The 19,765-nt window shown below is 36.7% G+C and overlaps 1 protein-coding gene across 2 annotated transcripts; it reads left to right on the top strand.

Annotated features, from left to right (window-relative positions):
• Positions 1 to 475: 475 nt before the first annotated feature.
• LOC136254677 (putative beta-lactamase-like 1) lies at positions 476 to 19,504 on the top strand. Of its 2 annotated transcripts, none has more exons than XR_010700666.1 (11): positions 476 to 605; positions 7,239 to 7,391; positions 9,288 to 9,425; positions 9,494 to 9,618; positions 10,878 to 11,033; positions 11,471 to 11,605; positions 11,741 to 11,858; positions 11,916 to 12,006; positions 12,289 to 12,429; positions 12,480 to 12,639; positions 19,031 to 19,162. XR_010700666.1 is itself a non-coding variant. In XM_066047398.1 (11 exons), exons 1-11 carry the CDS (start codon positions 537 to 539, stop codon positions 19,364 to 19,366), a joined length of 1,572 nt encoding a protein of 523 aa, XP_065903470.1. In that variant the 5' UTR covers positions 476 to 536; the 3' UTR covers positions 19,367 to 19,504. The 2 variants fall into 2 exon arrangements, 1 of the variants encoding a protein (XP_065903470.1); XM_066047398.1 differs by having other exon boundaries at positions 12,530 to 12,639; positions 19,031 to 19,504.
• Positions 19,505 to 19,765: the final 261 nt, after the last annotated feature.

Raw genomic sequence — 19,765 nt, 5'->3', positions numbered from 1 at the left:
CCTACAACACAGAAATTTATTCGTGTAAGCACAGTAATTCACTACAATGCATGCAGAGTGTCATGTAGCCAAAATGGCCAAACTGCCACATCAGTGTGTCATTAGCAGCAAGAACAAGATTGTGACTTTCATGTGCATGTAATATCTCTAAGTTCCAATATTTAGCTATATCAAATCGACCTTGGTGTAAATTTGATAGACCACAGCTTGATCAGTAAAATACTATGTGACACTGAATCAAAAGTCTTGCTAATGTCAAGGTAAATAACATCTGTTTGTAAGGGACTGTTGATGATTTTGTCAGTGAAAATTAGTATCTGTTGTAGAGTAGAACAATTTTTTGGTAAGATCAAACTGGGATGAGTTAATGTTAACTAACCACAAAAAGGATAGGCTCACGACAGTGATGTCTGGCCAGTCTCGCGTGGCCATACCCTATTTTGATTTCTTAGGGGTGGTGCTTATGGCACGCTATGTTAAATAAATTTGTGCGCGCTTATATTCAAGTTGATTAACCGCATTTTCTGTGGGGAATAATGCGACTATTTGCAGTGTTTTCGCTCTGTCTACTGATAACTGCAAATACTGCATATGACTTCGACCCGGTTAGTGAGTATTGTAACATGTAGCTACTGTGCATGGCTGGTGTGATAATCACAGGTTCTACCACCCACGTAAAATGACCTTTTCTAGATCACTAGTTATCAGCTATACTGCACGTTTCCAGTGACTACACCTAGCCACTCTAATATATATTTATAAGTGCCTTCTCGTTAAACCCGTCTAGCTGTATCTAGAATGTACTGTAGCTTTCGTTACGTCCTGAGCTCGCCTGAGCTTCATGCAGTCTCCCTGTTGCGATCAATGATCATGTGTTTGCGAGGGGTAAGAAGTGATAGACCACAGCCTGCTGCCAGTAATGTTTTCCTGACAGTTAGGTAGCAATTCCGGAATTCCGTAAATTTAGCATAAATTTTTCTCCGTGAATCTTCCATTGGAAAGTTGGCACAATTGATTTGCTGCCGTACGAGTGATTGATCAAACAGTTGGATAATTTCTAGGGTTTCTGGGGATGACGAATACGATGGTGCATTCTGCTACAAATATGTTTGTGTGGTGTTTTATGCCAATTATAAGATTACTTTGTAATATAGCCACCACAATGTTATGTTTTCTTTGTAAGAAACGACCCAGCACATGTTAGTTACGCCAAGGTGAACATTTTCGTCCATGTAGTTTTCAATATTACTATGCTAAAAGTCAGCGAATTTGCACCACCACAAGTAGCTTATCGCTTTGGTGCACTATTTTGGTAGCTGTGACTTTAAGAGCAAAAATAATCATATAAGCAGCTATAAATCAACAGTATGACTCCTTGCTTTGCATGCACATTGTATTTTTGGGAGGAGATGATTGGTACAAAATGTTTGCACTCCACCATATGCATGCCATAAGATGCTAAATGCATCCAACTATTTATTGATCTTCTATGGAGGTGACCTTTATTCAGAGGGTCTTACAAGTATGGTTGTACTTTGGACCATGTGCTAAGGTATTTATAACAGAAAACAGACATTCAAAATGTTTTTGCAAAGCTGAGTTATAAGCAGTTGTTCAATTGCGCCATTTGAAACTTTTTTTCAATGGAAAGACACGGAGAAAATGTTGCCTAATTTAATAGGAATAATTGCTTAAAACTCCACCATCCTATGATGGATTTTTAAAAACTAACTTTTTACGAGATCCTCGGGGAGTAGTGCACAAGGCTATGCTAAATAAAAACTATTCTCATTAATTTTAAAATTCTTCCGGAACCGCTAAGTTAGGTTTCAGATCAGGGAAGCTATTGCCTAAACTAATGCTGGCAGGCAGGCATGCAGTTCATTACTGTATAGCTTAGGCAAATTTTTAAAGGTTGAGCTAATTTAATTTTTTTGCAGATTTGCAAATATTCCCAAAATGTATTAGACTATGTGGAGGTCTAAATAATATTTCATCAAGGATAACATTTTCACTGGTAACCCCAAAACTGCGAAATCAGTCAAAAAATTCCCCTCGAAATGTTTAGGCTATACGGTATTTGTACATTCACCTGCCTGTTTAGCTGAATACTCCATTACAGTATTTTGATGTGTTGTTGGTGCTATGGCTATCTTAAAAAGTGAAAGGGATTATACTGTTTTATTCACAATCACTAGTTGTAAAACAGAAAATAAAGAAACTTTTCTTAGCAAACTTTAACAATACTCCTTGTTGTTTCCATTACCTTTGTCCCTGTTCCCATTGTTCCAAGAATCCTGCATCTAACAATTATAGCTGTTTGTATCTAAATACGTATAATTATTATCTAAACCAAATTGCAGCCAAGCTGTAAAAAAGCAGTGCAGTCCCCAAAAAGGCCAGGGTGTAAAAAGATGTGAAATCCAAGGTGACAGCCAAGACATGGCTATAATGGTAGGTTAATGGCAAAAATTTTGATAACGACAATTCAGGTGAATTTGCATTGCCTCCTCCAAGTTTCACTAGGATTCGGCACCAAATTCACCTTGAATTGTCATAATTAAGCCTACCATCACAGCCATTTCTTGACCGCCACCTTTGATTTCACTTCTTTTTTTACCCTGGCCTTTTTGGGGGCCGCACTCTTTTTTTACAGCTTGGCTTTTTTGGTTTAGATATCACTTCTTTTTGTATTGCAAGCCACAAAGCCGGCCTTAAACTGGCTTTGGTGCTTCCTTTTAAATTGTTTTTCTTTCTTTACAGCAGGAATTGTGGAACAAAAGAAGCAATTGTGTGTATAGCTTTTTGTCTGGTTTAATATTAAATATGTGTATATTTAACACTGAATAAATTGAATGATTACCACATAGGTAATAAGGTGACTTCTTACATAACTGAACTGTAGCTAAAACTGTCGTTGTTTATAGTTGAACTCTTTTCAGGGTCATTTGTTTCTAGCTGAACTCTCTACATGGTGATTTGTTTCCAGCACATTATTTATTTCTACAGGGTAATTTGTTTGTAACTGATCTCTCTATAGGGTAACTTGTATCTAGCTGATATCTCTACAGGGTGACTTGTTTCTAGCTGATATCTCTTCAGGGTGACTGCTCTATTAGGATGACTGCTCTATTAGAGTATCTCGATCTAGCACTTGCTACACCAATTTAGATTTCGGGTTATAACTCTGTGGCTTTAAGTGTGATTCTTCTACACCATTGACGAGCCTTTCTAAGATGATTACTCCATCTGTACAGCGATTTTCAAAGCATTACTTCAAGCGGTTTGTCTGGTAGGCGTGGTAAGTAGTCTTTTTTTATTAGCTAAGGCCACACCAAACGAGGATGTAGTTTCCAATCCTCCGCCCGCATCACGTCTGAGCACCCACATTAAATGGTCATTATTACCACATTATTGCCATTATTCTCTAATTACAAGAAGATAATTAATTATTTCTTGGCAGTGTTGCCATGTGTATGGATTTGTGTTAAGCCTTCTGTTATGTGCTGAAACTCTCTGAAAGAATAGCTCTAAAAGGCCTTGTAAGTGATTGGGCACTTTGCAAAGCTGTGTAAAGTTGAGGAGTTTCTAAGTAAGTTTAGCTCTACTGAGCTAGATGATGGAATGTCAATCTCTGCATGCATGTACAGCTATCACATTAGATAAGTAGCTACGTATAGCAAGTGCTTAAGTAACAATTAGAACTAACATAATATGTGACTGTCTCTGGGAAAACCGGTATTATCACCCATTTAAAAGTATCGAGAAATGCCAGTTTTAAATATTCAGAGTGTTTTAGCTTGCCACTGGTGGTAGCTACGCGTACCAAATTTTCACACGTTTTACAACAATTTATTACCTTCCAGATCATCCACTGAAGAAGTAGCCAACAGCTAAGTTTCCTAACATTTTAGATAGTTTTTTAACCAAGGTTGGCTGTATCAGGTGAGCTACAAAAGGGGTGGGAGGAAGGGGTCCTGGAAGGTGGGAAAGAAACTGTTTAAAATTGAACAGGAACATTTTGGGATGAATTAGGCCAGGTTATGGACTATTCAAGGCTCAAAACTGGCTATAATGAAAGGAAATTTACAGCTCTGGTCATTGTCCAATTCCACGGAGCCATATACAGCCACACACAGCCATCTCCTGGTTGGCCAGGGCTCCATCAAGACCCCAGACCACCTGTACGGCCAGTCACTGTGATTGACAAAAGCAGCTAGTAAAAGCAGGCAACTCTACTCTGGTCAACTGTGACAGTGAAATTTGATATAGTACATTCATAAAGCTTTGTGTTTGTGTGAAAAAATCAAAATTCCAGTCTTTGGCGATAAGACCAGTTTTCGTGGATCCAGTCACATATCTTAAGCCTCGGTTTTATATTAGGCGGACAAAACAAGCCTTATGAATAGTTAGCTATAGTAATATTTTGTTTTGGATTGTTTATCCACTGTTGATGGAATATGAATAGTTGAACCACAACCTGTTGTTGTGATTGTAGTCTTCAATCTGCGAATATATCTATAGCTTTAAAATTTACTAGTAATTAGCTATGTGAAGTACTTCATAGCTACGTGAGAACTCGTGACCATCATCAACAAGGACTGGCAAACGTTTTAGCAAATGCTTCAAAATCATGAATCATGGCATCTCCTTACTATAATGATGCTCAGCAGGAAGGATTTGGATGCTTCAAAGGTTACCGTTGTGATAATACAGCATATGCAGCCATGGTTCAGATTGTAAATCATTCTCTGTAGATCCAGACCTGGCAGAAAAGCCACACCACTGTATTCAGCTACTAAGTTTGAAGTATTATGTGTAACTGCTCTGGTCCAGTAGCTTCATAGAATGATAGCGTAGTGCTATAGGGTATGTGAAAATTAAAGAAGAGCATGAAACAGTACTGTGCATGTAAAACTGAGCTACAGTAGATTTTTGACTTCATTTCATAGTTAGTTTTGTGGCTCAAAATCCATTGGTGTAATAATAATGAATAATGATAATAAGCCTCCCTCCCTCACCAAATTTTCAAAAATCTCGGACGGGAAACTACATTCTCATTTGGAGTGGCCTAATCTTGATTGCATAGTTGCTACACACTGTTGGTCTTTTCATTGTATCTTCATGGTTTTTAGCTCTATTTCTTTCAAATCACAAAAGGTTTGAGGTTCAGTAGTTAACCTAAGCTTCTTCCCGTAAGCTGTTTACCCTGTAGGCGTGACAACATAATAATTATTGGTGTTATTTTTCGTAAATAATCGCTAATATCTCCTCCACTGTTTATCATATTTCAGCCAATCTTGGTACCAAGATGCGCCTTAATACCCTCCTACTGTGTGCCAAATTTCAAGGGAATCCGATATGGCATTCACGTTTTATGGCAGTGGTTGTAAGTGTGTGAAAACAGGAAGAAAAATAAGAAGAAAAAATGAAGAAACTAAGCCAACGTTTGAAGTCGCATATCTCGGGAATACTTGAAGCAATTTTGATAAAATTTGGAATATGGAGTACTGACGTTGGCAGGCATGTCCACAGCAAAAATCGCTTCATTTCATAAAGACAGCACGGAGCTACGAATGTGCGTTTTCTTTCTTCCTGTCAAATATACTCACAGTGTTGCATGCCAGCTTCTTGGGCCACACGACACACTACCATGTGTCTTGAGTTTGTTAGGTTATTGGTGTAGGTCACTGGTAGACCCTCAGAATTTTGTACTATTCTGTAAAGTATTACTATTATGATTATCTGAGATTGAGATTGAGATGGGACTGAATCAGTCCCCTGCCTTTTTGACGCCTAGTTATGTAAGCAAGTTAGTTTATTATATTCCCATACCATCAGTAAACATTGAGATGATGAAATAATGACATGGTGTCATAATAATGACCAGTACGACATAGCAATGTTGGTGGGGGATCTCAAACATAAAATTAACAATAGTAAAGCTGGAATGTAGAAATAAAAGAAAAATAAATCAATTTTAACGTTTTTGTGAATTCAGTTGTTATTCCAATTTTCGTATCAAGAAGTTTGCAGACTTTGCTATACTTTTGTTCAAGGCAAAAATGCCAATTGGAACAGATATGTCCAATACATTTCGATTGAAAATCAAAAAATTAAATAAATTATTGTGTACCGCCTACCTCGAGTCTGTTTAGTAACTTTCTAGGAGTGATACTTGTAGAGCAACTCTCTGCAAGTACCAGAAGAAGTCCAATTCACAGAAATTTAGGTACGTCAAAATGGCCTAAATCAACCTGTTGTAGCAAATTTCCCCATACATTATAGGCGTAATAACCCGCGACACATAATAAATAAATAAGATACTGAATCAGATTTGAAAAGAGCAATGAATAGCGATTAAATTGTGCTATAGGAGAAGGAAATCAAAGAAATTTAAGTGCATCATTTTTAAGGTTGAAAATCACTTATTTTTCTAATATAAATTGAAAGGCGAATATTTGGAAAGAAAGGAATGCTCTGAAACTATTTTGACATCTTGACACCTATTAACCTTCACTACATTACTGTTACAATTAAACGAAAGCATTGTGAATTAGTTCTGCAGATTATTTTGTGAAAATTATGGTGTTCCATGATTAAGCACAATAATGTCTGTTCCATGTAGCAAACTTCTTCATATGTCTCTTACAAAAATGTAGCTAGCTATATGACCAAATGCTTAGCCTTTGCACAATGTCATGTAACAACCAATGATAACCTGCCCTTTTAGTGTACCTTGAATTTATACTCGTAGACTGCAAGTTTATCATCACTTTTAAGGGCTGTTAGATGTACCTTGCTATGTACTGCATGACCAAAGGGGTTTTGCCAACATTTATGATACAGAATAGTGGTTGGATTTCAAGTCATAAGAAGTTGACAATTTTCTTTCTTCAACAGTTGAGATTATGAGAGGAATTTAAGAGTATAAGTAGACCAATCCCATTTCTAACTATAAGTAATCCATACCACTTATCACCCCTACGTATGTTTAATGTCTGTACTGTTAGAGCGTTACAAATTTTAGTTATTGTTATTTTGGCAGTAGTTAATTGAAAATTCCCACTACCTACGATAATGGCTATAAATCTTTTACACATCTTCATTGGTTGTCGTTGTGCAGTAATCACTATGGATGCTAATGATATTTTATGTGTTTAAGCTGGTCGTAATTAAAAGTTTTGATATTATTCATAGTATTTAAGATTACTTTGTATGTGTGTATTATTATATAGATGTGGATGGAGAACATTAAGATGAGTAATGTGTCATGTCCACCTCATCCTAACACACTAAAACCACTACCATTACCATTACCTGATAGTATCAGTAATGCTATTGAAGCAGCACAGAATATATTTGGTGATCTTGTCAGTCCCTCTAAAGTGGTATGTAACTGTGTGTTAATAGTATTTCTAAAAAAATGTTAATTGATAGGGATCTATACAATAAAAAGTAGTGAAACAAGAGGTGAATGATGGTAGCTCAGTGGAAAAGCCCATACTTTGGCATTGAGCAAAATAATTGCTAAGCTAAAGTGCAAGTAGGGACTTTCCCACTGAGCTATGCTGTAATACCATCATTCATCTCTTGTTTCACTATTTTTTGTTGCATAGATCCCTACTTAATTTTTATATAGACATTTTTTTTAAATGCTACTTTGTTTAGTTTTTTTGCTGTAGCACAGCTAACTACAATGCAACTTGTGACTGTTCTATTAGAATATCACACATGACTGTTGTATTAAAGTATATCTCAAGTCAGCCAGGGGGTGTGCAGCTAGCTAGACCAATAAGGGATAAGGTCATCTTGTTTACTGTTAAGTAAACAGCTAGATTGTTAAGAAGTGTGGTCTCCATACTCTATCGTCATTAGTCCACCTAGATCTTTAATTGATGGGCATGGTCATAAACCTATTGTGAATGGGATCCCAATCGCTAACTTGCAGATCGCAAACTTATTTGAATGAACAGGCCCTTTCATTGTCTCGAGTAACAGGATGAAGTAATAAAATTTTGTCATGGTAACTATCCACTCGAGTATTCAGTAGACTATCCAATCACCTGCTGATTAATCTCATTCAGAAGCAAGTGTGTTCAGAGGAACAAGCTGTTGAGTATCAGCCTCTCTATTATAAGTAATGAATCTGTTCATCAAATGCAGTCCAGGCATTGGCAAAAGCCGAAATGACAACCTAGCTGCTCTTTATCAGCAGCTTTAAATTATCACGTGCAACACTAGACTGCATTGACTGGAAATTATAAGCGCTCTGCTCTTTCAGCAGCATAAACGCTTTCTGATATAATTTTGTGGCATCTAAATACATGTATGCTGCTCAGAGAAAAGTGTTGATACAGACAATTAACGCCTTTTGATGCTTGAAGGAGAAGACAACCAACCTGATTGAAGGTAAAAGGAAAGGTAAGGCACCAAGGGAACACACTCGTTGGAACCCCAAAAAGCACATCCCACCGGTTAGTTTGTGATTGTGGCATAAAATGGCAGCCATGCGCTGCTTTGTTTGGCTTCTAGGCTTGCAAATGTGGTGAGGTAGACTAAATTTTGAGTTTTGCCAATTTTTAAAAAAATAGTTATCCGGTCACCAGTAAGTGTTTTCTTATTTTCAATGCTGTTTTCCTTGTTAGATGGACTAATATTGTGTGCAAAGTTGATTTTTGTAGTTATATTTCTCTAGGATGATCTTAAAGGTGGCAATATTGGCAGCACACATCATTTTGGGGCAATCCCTACTTAAACAGTAGTACCATACCGTTTGATAAAAGCATTGTGTGCATGTAATGGCTTTGGTTATAAAGCCAGGTCTAATAATTTCCTCTGTGTGCATCGTTTCTATAGATTATCTGGTTTGCTAAGGCACAGGGCTAGCCAAACACAACATGGTATAGAGAGACTGAAGATATTCCCTCCAAAAGAAGTTTTACAGTTATACTTCCCAATTTATATCACTGTATGACTGTATGTGCAATGCAACTACTGTACTTTATTGATTAAAAGCTTCATCTATTAAGGCCAACCATTCAGCCATATACAGATACTGCCTTTGAATTTATAACGTAGGGAATTACACGGTGATTGGACACATGAAATAGAAATCATCAGACAAAGGAGAAGGGTTAATCAAGCATTCATTAGTTATACATTGAAGCAGTGTAGAATAGCATTGTTAATAGTTTTATGCTGGCCCATAGTTAGAGATGATAACTGAATTATACATACCGTATGGCCTGAATGATTTCATTGCAGTAATATTTTATCCCATGCAGCCTGGTGTAGTTGTTGGAATTCGTTACATGGACCAGACATGGACTAAAGGGTTTGGTACAACAGATGTAGACACTCCTACAGTTACCCCGGATGGTGACACCATATTCCGTATAGCAAGTATCACTAAAGTGTTTACTGTAAGTTTTCCATATATACAATATACTATATGTGCAGAACTTGACAGTACAGTTTACCAAATTTGTAGGTACTGATGCTATACCAGTTGTATGAACAAGGAAGAGTAAAATCATTGGATGACCCTATTACTCATTATTGCCCTATATTCTCTCTGAGAAATCCATACACATTAGATGATGTTGTTACATTAAGGTGCAGTGTGTATTATTGTTGTTATGTACTGACCAGTATGTGTACAAGTTAAACAAATCATGTTAAACTACAATTTTACTATGCATAATATTACAAGTACACAGAAAAAATTGGAATTTTTAACTAGAGTAGGGACCATAGCACATCGATAAAAAGTACTGAAACAAGCTGGAGTAGTGCATGATATTAAATCACAGTAAAACAATAAGAAGTGTTATATCCCTACTGTGCATGTGTACTCGTTTGTTAACTTTTTTTGTAAATAATCATTATGACTGGTGAACCCATGCATACCACATCTGAAATGATGCTGCACACCCCAATTATCGTGCGGAAAGTGAAATATCCATTACGCTTTGTTGTCAGCTATGTTCAACCCGTTACGCAACATTTCGAATCAAGAACTGTTTGAAAAGCACCTCTGCAATCCACGCATATCGAAAGAAATGGTGCCGCATGCCAAGGTTATATCAATAATTATTGTCTGAAAAGTGAGGTATCAGTTACACTTCGTTGTCGGCTATGTTCAACCCATTACACAGCAGTACGAATCAAGAACTGTTTGAAAAGCACCTCTGCAATCCACGCATATCGAAAGAAATGGTGCCACATGCCAAGGTTATATCAATAATTATTGTCTGAAAAGTGAGGTATCAGTTACACTTCGTTGTCGGCTATGTTCAACCCATTACACAGCAGTACGAATCAAGAACTGTTTGAAAAGTGCCTCTGCTATCAAAGTAGCCACTATGACAAATACGGACGATTTCTGTTGCGAAGGGAAGTCATCATGTGCTATCACCAAATGGACACTTTTCACTTTTCGCTATTAGTAAACATGAATGGGACACTAAGGAGGACACTGGTAAGTCCATGAAGAAGGTATTGCACATACTGCGGTATGCCAAAAGGTACATCTAGGGCCGAAGCGACGTCGAACAGTGAAAAAATCAAGCCTAGCTGCAGCCGTTATTGAGGTACGCTTGCCTAAAACATCAGTCAGTCAGTCAGTCAGTAGAGAATTCCGTTGAATAAATTTTTTTTGATTTCCGTAGTCACTTGTTGAAAGCATTTTGGGCCAATCCGAAGGCTTTTTTGGGCTTAGATTTACCTAACCAATACTGCCTTATGGTTGTCAGGAAAATTGAGGCTGGTTTCTGGGTGATTTTATTTCATGGGCCTCGTCTATCCTTTGTGGTTCCTACTATACACTACACTACCGTAGTGTATGATTATATTTTATTCTATTAATACTGTAGACAGCTAGCCTCACAAATGTCTGGTTTGCCCCACTCATTTCCATGCTATAATAGTACAGTTGGTAACAACATCTGTCCACTGAAGACTCCAGAAATTCTTGAAAGACTTCGTAATTATTACAGGAGTTTTCCATCATGGACAAAACCTTCCTACAGGTAAATTGTAAATAAATTACATTTATAAGGCCATGCAAAGTTAATTATATGTTTCTGGTCCTACCAATTTCCCAAAATTGACCAGGTGACCAGGCTTTTTGTTTGTTTGTTTGTTTTTTTTTTGTTTTTTTTTTCTGCAGCTTTTTGATGTGGTACACCACATTTGACTTAGAAGTACATGGAATTATAGGAAAGAACAAAGTTAATATATAAAATTAGTGCATCTTTATAAGAAACAAGACATGAAACCTTTCAACAGACATAAAATACTATATATTATTGAATGGTAATTGTGCAATTCATTTAGCAAAAATAATATGACTAGGAAGATAACCAGAAACACATCATTAACTTTTCATAGCCTAATCTCTATATTTTTAATACTAATAATGTAGCTACTTTTTTTCCTGCCACTATATAACTTCATATTTTTGTAGCAACTTAGCTTATGCATTGTTGGGTCAATGTATAATCCAGAAAGCTTATCCTGGCATGAAATATGAGACATATGTTGAAAAGCACATCTTGCAGCCACTAGAAATGATTAATACTGGATTTGAATTTAGTGATGAGTAAGTCAACTTTAATTAGGTGTATGTCTATCATAATAAATTAGGGTTGTCCTATTTTGTACATACTGTATTGTATCACATTTTGTGCAATTTTATTTATATTTATTATACACTGTACCTGAATGCACTTTATAGTGTTGTGTCTAAAATGGCTACTGGTTATATTGGTGGAGGAGAAAAGGCACCTCTTATTGATCTGGGCTGGTATGCTCCAACTGGACAAATGTATTCCACCGTAAATGATCTCTTAAAGGTAGCACTAACTTTATATTTATTATTACATCCTGCTGCACTATTATACCTATCATAGCTGTCAGATTTTTTCAACTCAGTGTATATCGCTACTGGATCTGCTAGCAAAATACTTGAACCACATTTAGTCAGAGAGATGGGTTCACCAAGTTAGTATGCTATACTCATTTTGTGTGGTTTATTTTGCTCCTTGATGTGGTATGTGTGCTGACAAATCCATAGAGGCAGAAGTCACCCAACATGCAAATTTAATTCCTATTTTAGCCATGCTGATTTAGTTTCAATTAAAAGTATACGTGGATTAAATTTTGACATTAAGTAATGATCTGCCTTGTTTAAGATGCACTTGTTATTGTAACTTACTAAGTTGGGCTGATCTTTTCATATGTTTTATTTAGATTTGTTCTTATTGTCAATATTTTATTTTATAGTGTACTTGAATAATGATGGAAAGTCACTGTTTGGTACTCCATGGGAGATGATGTTTGTTGATACTTATCTTGTACGCACCAAATCAGGAAGTATTCTTGGATATTCCTCACAGTTTAGCTTTGCTCCTGACCTTGGACTGGGTGAGTTGCTTAATTAATGTGTGCATAAATTAAACCATAACATATTACAGGAGTTAAAGATTTGTGTGATTTTACTTGCCATGTTTCATACATCATGCAGGAATCATTGTGCTAGTTAACGCAAATGTTAACTTGGAGAGTGATATAGAGGGTTCCTATAAAACCATCATTCCAGCTTTCAAGGAGTTTTTAGTTGCTCAAGCAGGAAAGGTAATTCTATTATAACCACTAAAAGTGAACATACTAAATAAGTCATTACATTTATTGTGATGACAAGACTCATAATAGTACATGTAGCAACCAGGAATTATACTAACTGTATGGAATAGAGTGTATTATACTAAAGTCAAATTAGCAAGGTCTACAATTGGAACTTATATGAAAGAGCTATAAATAGCAGAGTGTTTAGCAAGTAGAGTAATTTTTTTTTTTAAATTGGGATACCGTAATAGAGCAGTCAATCATTTGTCAAAACTGCACAATAGAATAGGGCTGGACGACATTGAAATTTTACTATCATAATACATCATGGGAAAGTATTATGATATTACTAATTATCACGATATTCTCTACCATCCAACTATACTTATAATTGTATACACAAGTGACATAACTGTAGAGTCATAACTGGATATACATATACATGACATACAATACATGACATAATGCCATTCATTGAACTACTGTATTCATGGAGATATACACAGACATCAGAATTTTGCTATATACAACTAAGTGTAGTGAGGATGTGTTTTGTACACCCAAGTGCATGATATAAATATAGGAGGTCTATCTATTCCCTTGCATGACAAAAGCTGAAGATTATACTCAGCATTGCATCTAGGCAGGAGTCTATATACTTTTTAATCTTCTGATTATTCTTTCTTTTTAAGTTTACCCATTATTCCCAAAATTATTCCTGAAAATTTGTGCAAAACAATTGTATAAATCAGAGTTTTACATAAGTGACTACTATATTAGAATTATGGACTCTAACTTGACTTCTCTGTTAGAGTATCTTGATCTTTTCAACAGTTTATATACTTGTACTGTTTTCAGTGTTGTATCTAGTGTTCCACCGATAATTGAATTGGTATCAAATTGGCACCAATATTAGCATTTCTGGCAAATCAGTATCGATTGCTGTATCACTCCGATATGCTGATATTTTACTGTAAAATTAAGCCAAGCTACCTAGAGCAAATAATACAAAGCAAGGTAACAGCAGGTCGCTCACATGAGTAAACTGCACACATATATCACGTGATGCAGTCTAAACATTGAGAACAATCCAAGAACAATGTTACAATGACTAGTCGTGTTAAAATGAGTGCTTTGTGGGATTACTTTGTGATTAATGTCACTGATGTAAGTAAAGTTTTGTGCCCTCTCTGTCCAGTGGATGTTCCCAGAAGTGGAAAAATGTTAAGAATTATAATATGAGCAACATGCGTCGTCATCTTGAAAACTAAGCATCCCGACGAGTTCTCACAATTACAAGCCCCAAAGAGAAGCAAAAAAAAGAACGAGGCAAGAGTAGTAGCTCAAGTATCAGTGGGAGTAGTGACCAGCCAATAACCATAGAATCTTTCACAAAATCCCAGCCTTTGGTGTTTGACAACCCGAGAGCTAAGGAAATCACTAGACGAATAGGTGAGATGATAGCACTTGATAACGAGCCATTTACTGTAGTGGATCACACTGGGTTTAGTTGGTTGTTGAAGCTTTTAGAGCTCCATAACAATCTTCTTTCTGACAAATACTTCTCCGAAACATTGATACCAGAAATTTATCAGAAGGTTTGTGCAAAAATAAGAAAATCCCTTTCTTTTGTATCCCATGTTAGTGTAACAGCAGATATTTTGGGCTCAGTTGCACAAGATTCGTACATTATTTTAACATGTCACTACATTCCACCAGATTTTACCCTGCAACAAGTTTGCTTGCACTCAGCTCCTTTCAATGATTATTGTACTGGTGAACATATTGGATCCATGATTACCAAGTGTTTAGATTCCTGGATCTTAAGTGACAAAATACATGTTGTAGTAAGGGACAATGATAATAATTTTGTATCTGGGCTACGAGATGCAGCCATTCCTAGCTTTGGGTGCTTGGCCCATACTCTGCAGTTGGTGGTTAAGGATGGTTGTTTAGCCCAACCAGTAGTGGTTGATCTCACAGCAAAACCTCGTAAACTGGTGGGACATTGTAAGCATTCAACTATAGCACTGCAGTCATTGTTGAGGATTGAAGAACAATTAGGGCTGTCACCAAAGAGATTAAGATGAGCCCACCAGATAGACTACAACCTTTTATATGTTGCAAAGACTGGTGGAGCTGAGAGTAGCAACTACTGCTGCTGTAGTAGAGCTGGATGTTCCTGTTGAGCTAACAAGCTCAAATCGGTTGCTAACAGAGAAGGTAGTGAAAATTCTGCAGATTTATGAAGAAGCTACATGTGAAGCCAGTGGTAATTATGCTACTGCTGCTGTTATTATCCCAGTTGTTAACGGTATAATGCATTCTTTGGAAATAAGTGATAGTGATGCAGGAGTCACGAGAATGAAGAGAGATATGCTCAGATCATTGAGGGAACATTACAGGCTGATGGAATCTAATGAGTACTATGCTATAGCCACTTTATTAGATCCTAGATTCAAACAGAGAGTGTTTTCATCTTCAGCTGCTTTAGCCAAACAGATGATAATTGCTGTACATGAGTGATTGGAAGACCAAGAGGAAAAAAGTCGTACCACTGCTACAAAACGTACAAGGTTAGATCGAGATGATAGCAGTAGCAGTACTGCTGCTAAGAAGAGGTCATCTCTGTTATGGAAATATTCTGAGGAGCTCATGGATGAGAATTCTGAAACAGAAACTTCACCAGTGTCTACACAGTCCGTGGCAGGGCTGGAGCAGTGAAATTCAAAGTGGTCAGGAATTTTTGAAAGGGTAGTATTGTTAAGGAGTGCACGCGTAGTGAGTGAAGCACACTGTGCAAAATGCGAAGCGTTTTTGCTATGTAAGGGAGTCTGGCATTTTACACTGCAATTTTACTATAATAATAGTAAACCATTAAATGCTTGCAAAATAACTTATATGTGCATTCCCATAATAGCTAGCTAAAATCAGCTGATATTTTCCTCAAGATATGAAATGCCATAATACGAATCATTTCATCCTGTACTTGATGACAGGCATACTTATCTGTGCACTGCTCCAAATCTTCATTGCATTGGGATCGTCTATTTCACAGAGCTTCATGAGTTGCATAAATTTACTTTCTTGATCATTTCTATCTCCATGCAGGGCTATATACTCTGTCTCGATAAAACTGAATTGTCTGGAATAGCTACCTTCAATACATGAGAACGATTCTGAAGTTTGTCCTTAGCATGACTGCTTGAATAAAGTTCACCAATATCACGAGTCATTTTGGGAAGTATTTCTATCTCCTCAACTGCTCTTTTGTGGACTGATATTGTAGTAGTAAACCTGCCTTTCTCACCAGATGCATCCTTCCAGTTGCAGTACCCTCGCATTAAAACACTTCATTGAGGGCTTCATCTTTCCAGTTTTCAGTGCAGTAACACAAAGAAAACAAAACATTTGTCACCAGACGTATCATAGTGAAGCCATCTCCATTTATCAAACCACTTTGGCTGGAACGTTCTGTTGGTTACGGTAGTCTTGCCATAGCTTCTCTTGAGGAAAGAAATACTCTTTGGCTGGTTAGGCTTATCAGCTAGGTCTGGTAAGGAGCTCAAATTTATTGATCTAAAAATCGCCATTTCTTTCGTGACCATAATTAGTCTAATTAGCTATTCAAATGAAGATATCAAGAGATCCACTTGCCAGGTCATGAAAGTTTCCATCTCCAAGTGCAACCAGCCATAAAAAATTAAGTACGTTGTCGGTGTAAGTAGCTGTTTAGCTTATGTAACAGTCTATACACACTTCATTGATGCCAGTTGTGGCTCAAATTATAGATATTACATTTGATTGTGGGATATAGATGCTCAAAAAGTGGCCAGGCATTTGCCTGACTGGTCTGACCAATTGCTCCGGCCCTGTGTGGTCGATAAGTACCTTAAGGAACCAACACAGCCAAGAAAATGAAATCCTCTTTCCTACTGGAAAAGTAAGCAAGACAGATAATTTTGCACTATTTATTCCTAGGACTTATCCGATTATACCCCAATTCTTTCCACTACCTATTATTCTCAAAATTATTTATTAATTAATTTGATACTGGGCAGGCAGCACTGCTCATGTTTCCCAGGGGACTAGCTTGTCCTAGAAAATTACAAAGAAAATCTAACTATAAATAATTACTGAAGTAATTACACTATAATGTCTATTATCATGAAATAAATTGATTGATGTTGATTCTATAACATGTGGGGGTAGAGCTTTCCATTCCCAGATGGGTTGCAGATAAAAAGCTGTTCATGTAGGTATTATTATTATTATTATTATTAACACTTTACAGTGACAAGCACCTGTTATATTATCCCAGCATAATAGACGCATCCATATTTGCATCACCCACATATAATGCTACAATGTCTGCTGTACAACTATTCTTTCTTCAATGAAAAAAAACAGCACTTTACATCAAGTTCCTTATCACATTGATACATCTTTTACTTTTATATTTGCATGAATGCTCTATTAGAGTATACTTGACTACTCTATTAAAGTATAGAGTGACTGCTCTATTAGAGTATCTCAACTTTTATATCTTTCAAAAATGCCTCTATAGATCCTTCCCTAGATCTACAATCTGGTTCTTCCCGGATCTGGAGCTACAATAGGTCTCCTGCCATGGTTACTCTGAGTATACGGATATTTACCACTGCTTGAAGGTTCTTAGTTTACTACTTTGATAAGCTGCTTTGCTGTAGTTGTACCCAGTTATACTGATAGTAAAATGTCAGTAACTTTAAGTATATGGAACATAATTGTTTTACTGAGTTTACCTCTCAGTAAAGCATCAGTGAATGCGGGTTTACTGAAAACTACTAAAATAACAAACAATTAACTGTTCCATATACTGGGGATATACCACTCTAGTAAACTAAAAAACTCCAAGCAGTGTACTTTATGGAGAACACTGTGGTAATAGTGATATCACAATAATATCATTTCTAAGAACTTTTAATTTGACAACACTGATATTGTTTCATCAAAACTAGGGACCCGCCAATTGTACTAGCATAATAATGAGCATAATAAGTGCCTGAAAGCATTGAACATAATGCTAGCATAATAGGCAGAACACTTGTGCATTACTATAAATTGTTGCTTTTCAAAATACATATCACAGAAAAATTGATATACTCTAATAGAGCAGTCAGAGAATAATCACACAGCTGACTGTTCTATTAGAGTATATCGATCTTTTCTGTGGCATGCATTTTGACAAGCAAGGATTTAGAGTTTGTGCTTCAGCAACTTACTGTTTTCCCATAACGTGCAAATTTACTAGAATAGCATGGGAACTGAGGTATAAATATTGAGCGTATAGGTAAATATTGAGCATCAATTTAAGCATAATAGGAAAAAATTTGGACGGTGCAGCATAGCATAATAGGTAAAATGTGACCAGATTTTACAGAACCGATCCAAATCGCACATCAGGCAAAATCAAACTAACACCACCAGTGGATAGCTACACTATCGTACTACAAGTTTTGACCCTCAGCACTACTCAAACTACACGAGGCTGGTTTTTACACACGTCTTTTCTGGGTGGTGTGGAGTGCTCAAATGGTGGTTTCAGGCCTTGTGAAGGACCTGGCTTGGCAAGAGTCAGTGGTTTACTGGTGGACAGCCTTATAATGTTGGCCAGACGTGTTCTCTGTTGATTTTGCTACATATCAGCCACTAAGGAGCCAGCACAGCCCTGTAATCTCGTGTCTGGACTCCAATCGTGGTCTGCCTCCATTTTGAGGTCTATCTCTTGCCCTCCCCGCCACCCCCCAGCCTCCACCCCTTTGTGAGCACTCGTGATACTACTTCGCTTGTCCAACTGCTCAGATTTTCTATCTTATTTGGCGAGAAACTGTACAAGCAGCTACAAGTACTGCAAATGGCTTGAAAGGTAACAGATTGATGCATCTTTTGTGTAAATTTCATACGTGTGCTTGCTATCCTTGGAGAGTTATGCTGGCTTCAATTCTTTAAAACCGTTTATCTCGGAACTTCTAATGTGCGATTTGGATCGTTTTTCCAAAATCCAGCCACAAATAATGAGCATAATTGGCGGGTCCCTAATCAAAACATCACAGTTTACAATATAAATGAGATACCGCCCACCCCTACAATAGAACAGCTGTAGATACCCATAGTACCCAAATGCCACATTTGAGAAATCCTAACTATGCCCCTGATCTTTATGTTATGCATAAAATTTCTGGTGTATAAAATGAAGAGTTGTAACACTTGTAAAACATACACGAATGAAAATTTGGCACAGATAGTAGTAACAAAATCTGTGTACTTATAACATCTTAATTTATAAATAGAAATGAAATCCATTTATTTCTTGTCATCATATTACATAAATTATTTGTGTCAAAATGTTGTTTTACAGTTTCCTGCTCCTACCAATCCTGACATGTACACTGGTAACTACACCAGTGTACAAGTATCATTTAACACTGTTAGAATATATATGAAAGATGGCACACTTTTTGCTGACTTAAGATTGACCGATGGTACCACTACCTTTTATTTCTCACCCATATTGAAATACTATGATGACTATGAATTACAAGTTTATTTAGACCCAAGCCAGATGACATGTCTGTTGGGAGACTTGGTTGCACTAGATGGTGCATGGATGTACTTTGACAAACCAGACAACAGTGGTAACAGCCCTGGATTCTTTTTCCCATGGTTAGGACACCAAATGAATAGATCTGGATAAGAGTAGTGTCTAGTGTGTGTGCTTAAGTTTGACAGAAGTACACTATTTACCTATTACATATGAAACGTTTGATACTCTTTGTTTACTGCATGTGTGTGTGTACATTCATATAACAACAATGTGCATGTGAACAGTAAATAGTGTATTTTGGATACAAATTGTATACACTTGCATCCAAAGGTGTTTATAATAACCACTACACGTATAATATGTTATAGCATAGCATCCTGGGTACTGCTCTATCTGCAGAACTATCTCCACATTAAACTATAGTAAAATCTATAGTAGGAACCAAGCATTAAACATCAGTGTGTTTCATGTAGCTATGTACAGTAGCATACATGGTGATGTCACTTCTAAAGAACATCAAATATGTACCCAAAAGGCTTTCAGAAATTT

Source organism: Dysidea avara, chromosome 4 (assembly GCF_963678975.1).
Source record: "Dysidea avara chromosome 4, odDysAvar1.4, whole genome shotgun sequence".
Lineage (NCBI taxonomy): Eukaryota > Metazoa > Porifera > Demospongiae > Dictyoceratida > Dysideidae > Dysidea > Dysidea avara.
This window is presented reverse-complemented; position numbering and strand designations above follow the sequence as displayed.